Raw genomic sequence first — 15,454 nt, 5'->3', positions numbered from 1 at the left:
CATGCTTCATAAAAAAAAAGACCTGGGGCAGCACAACTCTCTATCTGGAGATTTTCATGCGCCACAGATCTTCAGATATGAAAGCTTGCTACACTTCTGAAAGGTGCAACTGGAAAAACAGGCAATATTCGCACTGCAAATACAACTTCCCTCATCAATACACCCAGTCATCGTTTGGAGGGATCTTCCTGTGCATTAAATATATAGCCTTTCTTTTGTTATTGCTGAGAAAGGCAATCAAGAACATGATGACTATGACGTTATGGTTCATACTGGCTCAGGGATTATACCAGCCGTCATGCCATTTCCTCTCTTGGCTGGGAAAGTAAAATTGTTGCAGAGAGTGGGGGAAAGACATAGCCACTTTTTTTTTTTTTTTTTTTTTTCTTGCTTGCTTGCTTCCCAGCCTTCTATTAAGCAGGAAATAGTCTAGTCACCTAAACAAAATATTTCAAGATTTTTCAAGATCACTGCCTGCCTGTTATAAAGGAAACTACAATGCAATTTTATTGCATTTTAACAGCAATTTTAACTGCAGAGTGTGTGTTCAGAATTAGAAGTCGGGGAGGGGATCAGTGTGTGTGCAGCATCCTTCAGCATATAAGTTAAACATGTCAAAAAAGAAAAAAAGTTACAGATTGTGTATACCTGGAAAACTAAAATTTAGGCAATTTAGAGAAGATAATTGCTGAAGTTTCATTTATTTGCATTCATACTACCAAAGCAGAAAGAGCATGCGATGCTCCATGTGAGCCACAAGGATCATTGCTCTCCAAGACATCCTTCTGTATTAAAGACAGCAACAAGCAACTGTGGGTAGGCATTTTACTCTACATAATGACAATGCTCTATTTCTTGCAAAAACATTTCTGCTAATTGCCTCATTTTATGGCCTCTGCAACTCATAGTAAGGTGAAGTTCCTAATAATTTCCCTTCTAGATGACGCTTTTGTCAGCTATGTGGCAATGTAATTATCCACATAGCAGTGATACTCTGGTAGACACAGACTCTAAGTAGAAAAATAATGTTTTTACTAGAAGGTCAGCTTCAGAGAAGATGTTTTTAATTTGCTTATCTGAAAACACTCGATGTCTCATATCAGCTCAGGAAAAGTACATAGCAGGACAAAAAAAAAAAAGAAATCTTGTTAAAGACCTAGGGATAAAAAAGCAAAATACAAACCTTAAGCTTACCATTATGTTCTTCACTAGGGCTGATCTCTGGAACCACTACTGAGTAGGCTGTTTGGTGATTTTCAATGTAGTTTTTGGTCAAAAATCATCCTGGCTAACATCACATTAAAATACTGATTACAGACATGCTGGAAATTTTTACTGTTTTCCATCTAATTAGGTAGTAAATGTTGGTCAACATCTTTAAAGTCTCTTCACTAAGGATTAACCACAGTTTCATATTAATAACAATTTCCCTAAAATTACAGTGAGCTTGAAAATTATCTAGTAACAAATGTGAAACATGCTCGATGTTCAAGGACAAATTAGAATTTAAAATATATTTCCACCCTCTTTTCTCAGCTAAGCTGTTCCTGATTATCCAATTTACTGATAACATTCTCGCCTCATCTCAGAGGAGGAAGCCCTCCCAGAGGATAAACAGACTAAATATTTGCTTTTCAATATTTGCTTTAAAGGATATTTAACTCTTTAATACCAAACAAAAGCATTAATTTAATGCAGGGATGTGTTGCCCTCTGTAGCTACTTTACAAATGTGGGGCTTTATTAATTGGATGCTTTTTGTCATGCTTATTAAAGATAGAAGACGTACTGATGGAGTACAGCTGTATTGCACATACCATATGTTTTTCTACCCCTTTTCAACTGTTCATCACCACTTTATGTATTTTAATTGACAAAATGTCCACTTCCTGGAAATTTTGCAAACTCCAGATGACATTATCTGTACCTGACTAGTCTGTAACTAACGACTGCATACTATATGATTTGATTAATGTAGTACCTCCTATTTCCAGAAAGCTTTTGTTTAGGTCTTCTTACAGGGCTCCTCTCACAAGTGGCAAGTACACTTATGGAGGGCTACTAACTCAAGAAGGAAATCATAGGAGAAAACAGGTTCAATTTCAAGCTAACAGATATGGTAAAATTATTATTTTGCAACATTTTTTTGCAGATGTGTGTTAAAAAATACTATGTTTTTGTTTGCCCTAAACCCTGGCACAGCAGGTCAGAGACTACTGAAGTAATTCTCACTCATACTGATTCTCAAAAGTGCTATACGATTTAGGCACCCAGAGCTATTCATCATCAATTGGAGCAAGAACCTAAGTCTCCTAAATCTAGGAGTGGATTTACTGGAGAGAAGGAGAAAGGAGAGACAGGGACTTTAGGCTACTTAATAACATATGGGAGGGCAGCTGGTGCCAGTCACTGACAAGGTTATGCAACTGCCCCTTTTCCTCACAATCAAAACCAAAGGAGGCTGGATTCAGCTGCGTTTGAAAACCTCTTTCCATAGGGAAATTCTTTGCCTTCTTGTATTAATAATTAACAACAATTACACACACTATACTGTAATAGTCTATCATCTGTGTCCTGGTTCAGCTAGGATAGGGTTAAGCTTCTCCAGCAGTGAGGAGGGAGCTCTAGCCAGGGTTATTCAAAACATGCTGACATCAGGTCCGGGCGCCCAAGGGCGGGAAGAACAGCGACAGCTTTTTGTTCATCGTCACTCCGTTCATCATCGCTCCCCTTTGCTGCTCTATTCTTGTGGTATATCTTTGTATATTTCTTGTCCTGTTCATTGTTATTACTGTTTATTGTTATTGTTTGGTTTATTATTTGTTACACTGTTGTATTACATTTTTCCTTATCTCAACCCCAGGGTTTGTATCTCACTCCTTGCCCCGTCTGGTCTGAGGGTGGGGGAGGGACAGCGGCAACGTGGTCTCCAGTCCCGGCCTAAACCACCACAGTCTGGAAAATAGATCTGGGAAGGCTCAGCTGTGACTGCACAATCTCGTTGGAGAGGTGGACAAAAAGCTGCCTCCACAAGCTGCTGCAGGGGCATCTCCTTCAAATTGGCAGCTCTTTACCCTTCTCTACAAGAGACAACTTCCATGCTGACACAGTGGCAACACAAATCTCTTCCCCCAAGGTCATCAAGGCTAGGAGAGGCTAGAGAGACTGGGAAGATTGGAGGTCAGGGTGAACACTGAATGAGTAACATTTTTTCCTTTATCCTGCAAGAAAAGCCTCAGTAAATAAAAATGCCTTTTTTTTTTTTTTAAAAAAAAAAAAAGCAAAAAAAAAAAAGCTCTGTAAGAGTCTTCCAAACTACCATAGGTTTGGAAACAGTTACAATCATGCTTCCCAGGAGTACTTCTACTCTGTCCAGCTGCCAAGCAGTGGTGATTGTCCTGTGACTGTTTATCGTATCCTAGATAATGCTGAATAAAGGCAGTCTTGGATCAAACCAGAATGCCTACTTAATGGAGTGAGGTAGCAAGCTTAAAAAAAGAATATTCTTGAGGGATCTGATCAGACTGGAGGCAGAAAGCACTGTGTCATAGTTCCTGTGAAATTTTGCTATATTTAATAAACATCCACATAAATTACAGTTATATAAACACTTCCTCAAACTATGGAGTTTTTCCATTACTTATTAGTCACAGTTACTGATCGTCTAAGAGAAGAGGTTCAGATGTAGCGACTAACAAAAATGCGGGACCATAGCTCCTATCCAGATCTCTCTCCTTCTTTCCTGCATTTGAAAAGCTGGACCAATGTATCAACTCTAAGCCTAGCTTTATGGAGGATGATGCATTACAGCTTTGGGGATAAAAGCAGTTGAAAGTTCTAGCAGTCACAGCAGCACAGTGAAATAAAGAAACACAGGCTGCTTTTAAAAGATGTGGCTAGAAAGAATTATTCATGGCAATTTGTTGGTTGTTTGAAACTCCAGAATGACTGGCTAAACCAGAACAGACGGTGATAGGAGTGAATCAATACTAAAGGGATAGCACAGTTTCACTGCTTAAGCACCACTGATTAGTAGACTGGAAGTAAACTGTGCTAGGTGTTTATTATGGGTTTTGACTTTTTGTTTACTTGTTTGTTTTTTACAGATTTCTTGGACTGGAACCTAGTTAGTTCCCTGAGAAGGCAGGTGCTGAGTTATTTGCCTCCAGAACTGCAAAGGTCTGGAGCATCTGCATCCAAACCAGAAATTCGATTGTCCTGAGACCAAATATAAATGCATATATCTCAGGTACTTAAGCCAGCAATGGCATGATCCAGAAGGACCTGGTCTTGACTATTATTGAACATTGCAATCCACAATTTTGTCTGGTCTTTCTGAAAGTTTGTGGCCCTCTAGCACGTTTTCCAGGCAAAGGTATCCCAACAGGTATGTTGATAAAACAGGGGGTTGATCAAAATTCTGTTTCGGAGTTAAGGTTAAGCATGGAATTAAACTGCTAAGTACACTTTTGAAACACAAAGAAACATACAGTGATGTTGTTATAAATGAAGTTATTTCTTTAAAACACAGCTTTAAAGGATTGACTTCAAAGTCAGCTATTTTTAAAAGCAAAGTGGCTTACATTTTTGCTACACTACTTATATTTGACTTAGATGGGAATACATTAATTGCATGTAATATGCTTGGAATGTGTGGAAAATAACATTTTTTCCATATGAGTCAGCACAGGAAATGAACTGCAAATGAGTGAAATGTTGAGAAGTCTACAGATGGAGGTTTTTTTAAAATACACAATGTTTTTCAGGAGTAGAGTACTGACATCATGTTTTCTTCAAGAGTGAAGTATCACAGAGATGACTGATACCCCAGAGACTGAAGAAGAGCAAGAACTTGCTTCTGATCAGCATAGTATAAGACTGTAATCTGATGCAACATTAATTTAATAGTTTCTATCTTTTCTAAGCAGATTTGCCTTCCCTTACTGGACACTGCCAAAGCTTACCACATTCTTGCTAAACATGGAAAATAGTAGATAACATGGAGCAAACTCAGAGGTGTTCCGATTTGATTTTCTTTTCACAGTGATGTAAAATACACACCAGTATCTTCTAAATAACGATCTAGTGATACGTTCCACAAGATGCTTCATTTGCAAAATTTTCCCTTGCCGAGGTTAGATATTAAAATAGTAATAAATATTACCAGTAAGAACAGCAGATGAACAAGTTTCTAAGAGTCATACCATGAGAGGATGTTCATAAGTGTATATATTAAGGAAAATATGTAACCCAGCATGGAACTGAAACCTCAGTCCTAAACTAACCAGCGCCTGGAGCTCACAGTGACAGAACAGTGAGCGTCAGAAAAGAGTACAGTCTGCTCCAACATACTGTTTATTTGGTCTGAAATGATGAGAATTACTACTGTTGACTTCAGTATTAGAACTGTTGAATGTATTGGAGTGTTTGACATTGCAAGAAGGCCCCATTAATGTAAAATGGATACCCCATGCACTCCTCAGAGTTCCCTTGAATCTGAAATTTTCTCCCTTATTTCATTTGACAGAAAACTACTGTTTCTAGATCAAATTTTCTTCTGTTAACTGAGGTTGGACTTTAGCCCCAGTCTAGTAGACGTAGTAGGAACACTTGGACTCCTGTCTTTAATGTGAGATATGAAACACAACACTACTACTGTTTTTCCTTTTTTGAAATTGAACCAGTAAAGAGTTTCTTTTGAATAGGTTGCACTGCACTCTGAGATGCATGAAAAGCATTTGAATGAGTAGGTTTGCATTACAATGATCCTAGTAAACATCTTCCTCTGAATGCTGAAACCAATTACATACAATTTGGCCTTTATGTTATGACTGTACTTCTGTCAAATGAACAAACAGGCACATGTGCTGCATCCCAAAGGCAACATTTGGCTCATAGTGCCTAACAATCAAGAAGAGATGATGCACATATTTTTTGTAGGAAGATAATGTTTCACGTTCCTTTGCTTTAATTTTGCTGTGAAAGGAGCATCACGGGGGGCCTCCTGCCTCTGCTCTGTGTGTTCTCTTCACTCCGAAGCTACAGACAGATTAATCATAGAACCATACAACGGTTTGGGTTGGAAGGGACCTTAAAGATCACCTAGTCCCAACCCCCCTGCCATGGGCAGGGACATCTTTCACTAGCCCAGGTTGCCCAAAGCCCCGTCCAGCCTGGCCTTGGACACTGCCAGGGAGGGGGCAGCCACAGCTTCTCTGGGAAGCCTGTGCCAGGGCCTCACCACCCTCACAGGGAAGAATTTCTTCCTTATACCTAATCTAAATCTACCATTTCTCAGTTTAAAACCATTACCCCTCATCCTACCACTGTGCTCCCTGATAAAGACTCCCTCCCCATCACAGAATCGTCGAGGTTGGAAAAGACCTTGAAGATCATCCAGTCCAACCATTAACCTCACACTGACAGTTCCCAACTACACCAGATCCCTAAGCGCTGGGTCAACCCGACTCTTAAACCCCTCCAGGGATGGGGACTCCACCACATCCCTGGGCAGCCCATTCCAACGCCTAACAACCCCTTCTGGAAAGAAATAACTCCTGACGTCTAGTCTAAATCTTCCCTGGTGCAAGTTGAGGCCATTCCCTCTTGTCCTATTGCTTGTTACTTGGTTAAAGAGACTCATCCCCAGGTCTCTGCACCCTCCCTTCAGGGAGTTGTAGAGGGCGATGAGGTCTCCCCTCAGCCTCCTCTTCTCCAGACTGAACACCCCCAGTTCCCTCAGCCGCTCCTCGTACGACCTGTGCTCCAGACCCTGCACCAGCTTCGTTGCCCTTCTCTGTACACACTTAAGTCATTCAATGTCCTTTTTGTGGTGAGGGGCCCAAAACTGAACACAGGAATTGAGGTGCAGCTTCACCAGTGCCGAGTACAGGGGTCAGATCCCTTCCCTGTCCCTGCTGGCCACGCTATTGCTGACACAAGCCAGGATGCCATTGGCCTTCTTGGCCCCCTGGGCACACTGCTGGCTCCTGTTCAGCCGGCTGTCAATCAGCACCCCCAGGTCCCTCTCTGACTGGCAGCTCTCCAGCTTCTCCTCCCCAAGCCTGTAGCGCTGCTGGGGGTTGTTGTGGCCCAAGGGCAGCCCCCGGCATTTGCCCTTATTGAAACTCCTCCTGTTGGCCTCAGCCCATGGCTCCAGCCTGTCCAGGTCTCTCTGCAGAGCCTCCCTACCCTCGAGCACATCAACACTCCCACCCAACTGGGTGTCATCTGCAAACTGACTGAGGGTACACTCGATCCCCTTGTCTAGATCATCAATAAAGATGTTAAACAGGCCCCAAAACAGAGCCCTGGGGGACACCACTCGTGACCGGCCACCAACTGGATTTAACTCCGTTCACCACAACTCTTTGGGCCCGGCCATCCAGCCAGTTTTTTACCCAGCAAAGTGTGTGCCCATCCAAGCCTCGAGCAGCCAGTTTCACCAGGAGAATGCTGTGGGAAACGGTGTCAAAGGCCTTACTAAAGTCAAGATAGACAACATCCACAGCCTTTCCCTCATCCAATAAGCAGTTGCCCTGTCGTAGAAGCAGATCAGGTTTGTCAAGCAGGACCTGCCTTTCATAAACCCATGCTGACTGGGCCTGAGCATCTGGCTGTCCCACATGTGTTGTGTGATGGTACTCAGGATGAGCTGCTCCATCAGCTTCCTGGGCACCGAAGTCAAGCTGACAGGCCTGTAGTTTCCTGGATCATCCTTCTGATCCTTCTTATAGATGGGCATCACATTGCCCAGTTTCCAATCTCTTGGGACCTCCCCAGTCAGCCAGGACTGCTGGTAAATGATAGAAAGTGGCCTGGCAAGCACCCCAGCCAGCTCCTCCAGAACCCTCGGGTGTATCCCGTCTGGTCCCATAGACTTGTGTGTGTCTGTGTGATGCAGCAGGTCACTGACTGTCTCCTCCTGGATTGTGGGGGGGTCGTTCTCCCAGTCTCTGTCTTCTGGCTGAGGAGGCTGGATTCCCTCAGTACAACTAGTCTTGCTATTAAAGACTGAAACAAAGAAGGCATTAAGCACCTCAGCCTTTTCCTCATCACTCTTTACCATGTTTCCTCCTGAGTCTAGCAGGGGATGGAGGCTCTCTCTGGTCTTTCTTTTGCTGCTCCCATACTTACATACATACATACATACCCTTCAGGAGAGTCTCCCAAGGGATCCTTTCAAGCAGGTGCCTAAACAAGACAAAGTCAGTCCTTTGGAAGTCCAGGATGGCAGTTCTGTTGCCCCTTCTCCTGGCCTCTCTAAGAATAGAGAGCTCTATTATTTCATGATCCCTGTGCCCTAGTCATCCTACAACTGCCACATCATCCACCAGTCCTTCTCTGTTCACAAAGAGGTAATCCAGCAGGGCACCTTCTCTAGCCAGTTCACTCACCAGCTGCATCATGAAGTTATCTGCCCAGGAATCTCCAGGACTGGTGTCACTGTGCTGTGTTGTATTTCCAGCAGATGTCTGGGAAGTTAAAGTCACCCACAAGAACAAGGGCAAGAGATCATGATATTTCTCCTAAATGCCTATAGAATATTTCATCCACCTCCCTGTCCTGGTTGGGTGGCCTATAGTAGACTCCTGCTACAACATCTGCCCTGTTGGCCTTCCCCCTGATTCTAACGCAATGACACTCCACCCTGTCTTCACTATACTTGTGCTCAATGCAATCATAACAGTCCTTAACATACAGCACCACCCGCCACCTCTCCTTCCTTGTCTATCCCTCCTAAAGAGCTCGTAGCCATCAACTGGCACATTCCAGTCATGGGAGACATCCCACCATGTTTCTGTAATAGCCACAACATCATAATTTTCCTGTCTCATCACAGCTTCATGTTCCTTTTGTTTGTTACCCATGCATTGATATATGCACTTCAGATGGGCCGATGTTTTGCCCCCTTCCCCCTTCAAATCTAGTTTAAAGCTCTGTTATTTCAGCTAACTTCTGCCCCAAGATCCTCTTTCCCCTCTGGGACAGGTGCATCCCATCTAATGCCAAAAGGTCTGGTGCCCTGTACACTAACACATGATTGAAAAGTCTGAAGCCCTGACAGTAACACCAGTCTTGGAGCCACAAGTTCATCTGTTGAGTTTTCCTGTATTTTTCTTCATTCGTGCCCCCAAATGCAGGGATCTTTCCTGTAGCCCCTTTAAGTACTGGAAGGCTGCTATAAGGTCCCAGAGCCTTCTCTTCTCCAGGCTGAACACCCCCAACTCTCTCAGCTCCAGCCCCTGATCATCTTCATGGGCTCCTCTGGACCCACTTGAGCAGGTCCATGTCCTTATTTTGGAGGCCCCAGAGCTGGACAGAGCACTCCAGGTGGGGTCTCATGAGACAGGGAGAATCACCTCCCTTGACCTGATGGCCAGAGTTCTCTTGATGAAGCCCAGGATACAGTTGTCTTTCTGGGCTGTGAGGGCATAATCCTGGCTCAGATTCTGCCACACTAATGAAGACTGAAATGTGTACTGCACGTTCATGCTACACACAGTTCATCATGCTGCCTTGTACCAAACAGAACAGATTAGTTCATAGATCAGAGAGCCATTTAAGGTGAACCTGGAATCATTCTTGGTGGCAAAATTGAAACCATCTAAATTCAAGCCAGGATTTTCTTGGACTCTTTCCCCCAGTCTTCAAAACATGTATCTGTCTTTGCCTTTATTCTCATCAATAAGGAATTTAAAGCCATAGACTTATTACTCTCAAATGTCACTGCCCATGAAAAATGCAAATAGAGAGAACGAATAGGCTCCATGTTGCAAGTGTAAACTCATAGTCCCTGCACAGAAGTGAGGTTTTTTTCAGTCTGCCTTTGGGAGCAGGCTTGACACAGTTTCCTGAAAAGCTGCCTGTTTTGCTTCACCATCTCCACAACCAACAGTTGCACAACTTATATGGATTAATTGAGCTGCAAACAGTAACATCCAGATCTCCCATGCTGCTTGAAATACAATACAGCAACACCAGGCATGACTGCAGTAAGGATCAAAGAGAGAGGATTACAGGAATAGAGTAGACATCTGCCTATGAGAATCAGGGCATATAGACTCTAAGGCATGATAAGGTAAAACTCTTAACATCTTTTTTGTCATACCTCCAAGCAAAGATGAGCTGGAGGTGGTCGGAGCAATTCACCTGACTCAGCCTGCCACCAGACAAAATAGGTTGCATTAGCTTCTTCAGCAACTATGAAAGGCTTCTTTCTCTAATGAAGTGGCTAAGATACAGAACAGAAAAAGAGAGCCCTCAGAGGATAGGAAAGAACAGCAAAAGTTCAGAAGGCAGGTGGGGTTAAAGCTGGTGTTTTGAAGCTTATGGCTATGCTTCAGGATTTTCCTATCCCAGGCGGGACAGAGATTGCCCAGCAAAGGAGAAGGGCACGGGTGTTTATGAACTGAAGTTACTCTTTGCAAAGTTTGCTGCCAGTAATAATCCATCTCGAGCAGCAGTGTTTTGAAACAGTACTGCTGACTCATGCAGATTTTTGATAATACTAATCTCCATACAACTTCTTGAGAAGCTGCCAGAAATGCAAAGGACTTATATTTGCAGTGTATACTTGTGAAACTAAGTTTTGATAGAACGTCCATCCACATTACAGAAGGAGACAAGTTCTGGGCCTGCTTCCATACAGAAAATATTTCAACTGTCTATCTTCCAGACTACCTTTCAATCTCTGGACTATGAACTGATACTGATGCTTTAGTCCTTCTCCCTTTGACTTGTTCTACCTCTTAAAGTAGAAAAAAACTTAAAAGAGTGGAAAATAACACCAAAAATCTGGGATCAAAACTCCTCTGTTCCCCTGGATTCAGTAGAGCTGTGGCACAGAGAGGATGAAATCAGTCCTCATGTGTTTAATTTAATTTATGGAAGGTTTGTCTTGCATCAGATTTAATGTTCTGCAGACAGCTGCCTTTTTCAAAGAACATGAGTTCCCTACACAAGTGGGGATACTGAGCACCCTCATATGGAAAAGGAGGTACTATTCTCTGAAAAAGTTTGAGCAATCCCATCAGCATCTTTCAAGCACTTACCATACTGATATCTGAAAGGCAGTGACTTCCATGCCAAGGGACATGGTTTTCTTGTAGTAAACTAGACAAATTACAGACAATAGCTTGTAGTTACTTGCACTGCTTCTACATGAAGCTAAACCAGTGTTTTATTCCTTGTCCTGCCTACAAACCTGGAAATTGTGTCACTCACTTTCACACTGGTACACTGCCACTGAATTTATTCCTGCTCTACTGTGCTGGGGCAACTAGGTAATAAGTAGCAAGAAGTCCAAATCATGTACCTAACAAGGTAGCCGTAATGATATGAATTTCTAGGACCAGACTTCTGAATAGCAATTCCTGCAGCTTCCCACAGTGGTGATCACAACTGTCCTAAACCTCCAGCCACCTACTACTGGTTTTTTTTCTGACCTCTCCTTGGCACAGCCCCGTAGATAATCTGCAGCACGAAGGCTGGCTTTTTTAGGGCTAAGTATGGAGTTGTTCTCTGCACAGTGAAGAGAAAAATAAATTATTAGCTCTGTCCCCTATGTCTGTCAGTCAGTCCCTGGCAGTAACTTACATACCTGTGGACAGTTTCAGAGAGAAGACAGGGCAATCTTTCAAAGGTGTAAAGTTGGTGTGAGGTTTTGTGAGTAGAAGGAATCAGGCAGAAGAACCGCAAGAAAGTCTGCAGTGTGAATTCAGCTGTCATTTGTTCTGCTGGCCTTGTGTCCCAAAACATATGTCCTAGACAGCCAACACACACACAAGCAGCTCTGAGTCTGCCACTCAGGAGATGCTACTTCTTGACCGACTGTTGGTTAGGAGAGATGTGAGGCAGCTGGAGGAGGTAGGCATGATCGCCACAGTGAATGAGAACTGAGGGCACTGCAGGGTGTGGGGCAGACACAAGGAGCAAGACAGAATTACCGCTGTGGCAAAGAGTAAGGACAGCAGACAAATGCTGGTTCTAGTGTAACATGCAACACAGTTTGTGCTTGGTACTCAGTATAACCTGAATGAGAGAGGAATCTGACTCTAGCTGTAACCCTCACTAACTACATGTCTGCAAGGAAAGAGATCTGTCAACAAATATAGTACTTGTATTAGCCTGTGGCAAATGTGATGTAAGTCCATATCCTTTTTCTATGTATCTTCTCAAGTCGACATCTGGGCTCACATAAGTTATGGAAAGGTCATCCTGCAAGTTCTAGCATGGACACTCAGATTGAAAAAATCCTTTCTTACCAACAATCATGTGGTTGCAGACATCGCAGAAGGTGGGTTTTTTGAAGATGTGCTCCTGGAAGATGTGAGTCTTGTTGTTTTCTGTCAGCTGCTGGGCTCTGGTGGGAGAGGATGCCTGGCTCTCTGAGTTGGGAAGCTGCCCAGTGCTTGTGCTCACCTCGGGCATCAAGTCCACTTGCAGTTTCACATCGCTATTAGTCCTCTGGAAGAAATTGTCTGCACTTTTACTCCGCAAGCTTTTGGTCTTGAAGGAGAGCGATCGTTTCAGTTTCTGCAGCTGCAAGAAATAAGCCAGTTACAATTACTGTCTCTTCCTTTTCAACAGCAAGGCAAGGCTTCTGATTTTGGGATGTGCTGTTGATAAATGAACCTGGGAGACCTTGAACAACCTGAACAATAAAATTGACTTTCAGCAATTTCAGAGCAAAGAAAACAGATCCTAATCAGAAAATAAACTACTCTACATATGCTTAGTGATAGACTATAAACTTGATAGCCTTAATGAAAGCTTCTATTGGTCATTTCTTTCAGGTATAACAGCAAAGAGGTACTACAGAGAGATGTACACATTGGAGAATATATCCTTTGTATTCAAGCATGAGAGAACTTAGAGTATTATTCATCCTCACGTGGTCCTTAGGCAGTCTGTAAAGTCATTTCAGGAACAGCTGTTAAATACGAGTACAAGAGGAATGAATTCAGTAAATATATTTGATATATTTAGATTTATTGAATTTAGCAGAAATAGAAATTATATGCAGTCTTGACAGAGAAATTATTTTTCTTTTATTTTTTTAAGGGAAAGAAGGCTAAGGAACAGTAACAGCACAATTAATTAGCCAATTGATAGATAATACATTAATTAATACTAGTTAACATACATTCACATATATTCCTGTATATTGTATTGTGTATTGACTGTCAGACTATTAAGAACCACAAAGACTATTAAGCACCACAAAAAGGCATTATTAACTTAAATTTGTTAACTCAAACTCTTTACCTGTAAACTGTCTTGTACCTTATCAGGGGTCCTCTCATCCTTCCCCCCAATTTTATGTAAGGCTGAGAAAGGTGCTAGGTGAGGCACAGAAGCTATCAGGATATCAGCTACACAAATTTGCAGGTTTGTCAACTCCAACAGCCCACAAGTAGAGCACAGGCAAAAGGAAAGACAGTTCTGCGTCCAGTTCATGTTTGCTGTCTCTGAAGTGTAATACCTCTGTATCACTTTTCACTCAGCATTATTCCAACCACTGCAAAATCATTTCAGTCACTGCTGCAATTCTCTGGGCGAATGTGATGTAACAACTGAAATTTTCCATGCCGCTCGGGCTGTCTGTGGTAACCAGCAGGAATGGTTTATATTAGAAACTGTTTATATTAGAAGCAATGATGATTTGGAATCATAATTCACACTAATATAAAGGGAAGGAGTTCACATACTTTCCAAAAAAAGCATGACATTGGTCTGTCACCGTGAGTAAGTGGCCTCAGAGCACTTGTTCTCCCTAGATTCTACTCCTGATTCATCCATTTTTTTTATGATGCAGCTGAAAGCATGGTGTCAGAAAGCCAAGTCTGGGGCAAAGCCCCTCGTCCACCTTCACACATGCAATTTGTTCTTGGAGAAGGGAGACACTCCAGCTCTCTTCTCACTATCTCACAATAAACTCCTCCAGTCCAACAACCAGGCAAAAAGCTGCCATTACCTCCAGGTTTGCTACACAGAAGCAAGCAGCATTCTGCTCCCTGAGCTGTTTCTTCACAGTGACTCTGGGAGCAGGAAGGGATCAGAACCAGAGGACCATCCTACATACACCATTCTCACCCACGACTCTCTGGGTTCATAGGAGGAGCCCTAGATCCAAATGAAGAAAATACTCACCTGTTTGCAAGAAACTTTCAGTCTCTAGGGAAATGTGTAAATAAGAGCAATTAAGTCATTAAATGCCAACTACAAGGTGAGCACAGTTTCTGGTTTCTGAAGTTCTTTCAGTGGAAGCCTAAGTCTAGCTGAGCCAAAAACTCACTGTACAACTGCACCAACAAAATGTGAGATCTTCCCTCTTCTGCTTGGATGTTAAGTCAGTGTCTCCTGAAATCACTGAGGTTACTCAGTACTGAGATTACTTCATCTCCCTTGTGACAACCAGGAACTCAGCAGTAATTCACCCCCTTGCTCCTGAAATGCTTCTCACTGAAGTCAGACCTAATTAGTGTAGCAAAACACAGAGAATTACAACACCACAAGGTGACTCAAATGGCATTCATTATTGATTTGCCACCCATTTCTACAGTGCCACATGAAGTTAATTAAATTTCAAAATGCTGTTTCTGCCACAGAAAGAAGGATAAGCTGTGCAATACAATATTTGTTTTATCACAGGAGAGCTGTCCTGCTAGTTCGGACGATGTATGCAGTATATTTTAAGAAGCTCTATGTTTACTATCCCTATCCTGTTCTCCTGTACACAGTCATTTACCAGTCAAGGGATGTACCAGAAGTTTTCCAAAGGGTAGTCCAGTATTCAGGCTACGCATATCCAGACACATGCATACACATTAAGGTGAGCACACAACTGTGCATACTCCATGCTTCTTCAACCACAGTGTTCAGAGCAGGACACATATTCAAGAATGAGTTGACCGAGTTGCATTCACAAATTTGGCAGGCATCTCTGAACAAGCTAATAGCGCTCTCTGAGATCCCCTGAGCACTGTCCTGTGTTAATGTGGTTAAATAATTTCCAGACAAGGTGGGCATCCAAATGCAGATTTCATACTCATTTGCATTCAGGCTGGAAAACATCTACGTATTTGGCTTGTATTGCATAGCTAAAGCTCCAGTGAAAGTCTGCAGCTATTATATCCCAAATAGGTTATATATGTATACAGAAATGACTATGCAAAAATGCAGAACATAGGCAATAGTAGATTGACATCAGGTTTTAAAATTTGATCCAACTTTCTCATACTAGGCCCATGAGAGAATTTGAAATAGGTTACAGGTATGTGTTTGTTTACTTAGGAAAAGTTTGCCCAAGCAAGGACAAGGGCAGGTTGTTGTACAGACAGTATAAACTATAAAACCATAAAAGCCTAAGTGATTATTATGCTGCAGTCAAGTGAGCATCACTTCCCTTACTGAAATATCACCATCTCCTCATTTTGACGTTTGCTATGTCC

At 42.5% G+C, this 15,454-nt stretch overlaps 1 protein-coding gene across 3 annotated transcripts in view; it reads right to left on the bottom strand.

The window, feature by feature from the left end:
* STAC (SH3 and cysteine rich domain) overlaps window positions 1-15,454 on the bottom strand; it is a 79,438-nt gene that overhangs the window by 42,878 nt on the left and 21,106 nt on the right. For all 3 annotated transcript variants that reach the window (XM_074898147.1, XM_074898149.1, XM_074898148.1), the window contains exon 2: window positions 12,266-12,542. In XM_074898147.1, coding sequence (XP_074754248.1) covers window positions 12,266-12,542 — 277 coding nt within the window. The remainder of the gene's footprint in view (window positions 1-12,265; window positions 12,543-15,454) is intronic.

Source organism: Athene noctua, chromosome 2, assembly GCF_965140245.1.
Source record: "Athene noctua chromosome 2, bAthNoc1.hap1.1, whole genome shotgun sequence".
Classification (NCBI taxonomy): Eukaryota; Metazoa; Chordata; class Aves; order Strigiformes; family Strigidae; genus Athene; species Athene noctua.
Note: the sequence above shows the minus strand (reverse complement) of the source record. Positions and strands in the feature narration are given on the sequence as shown.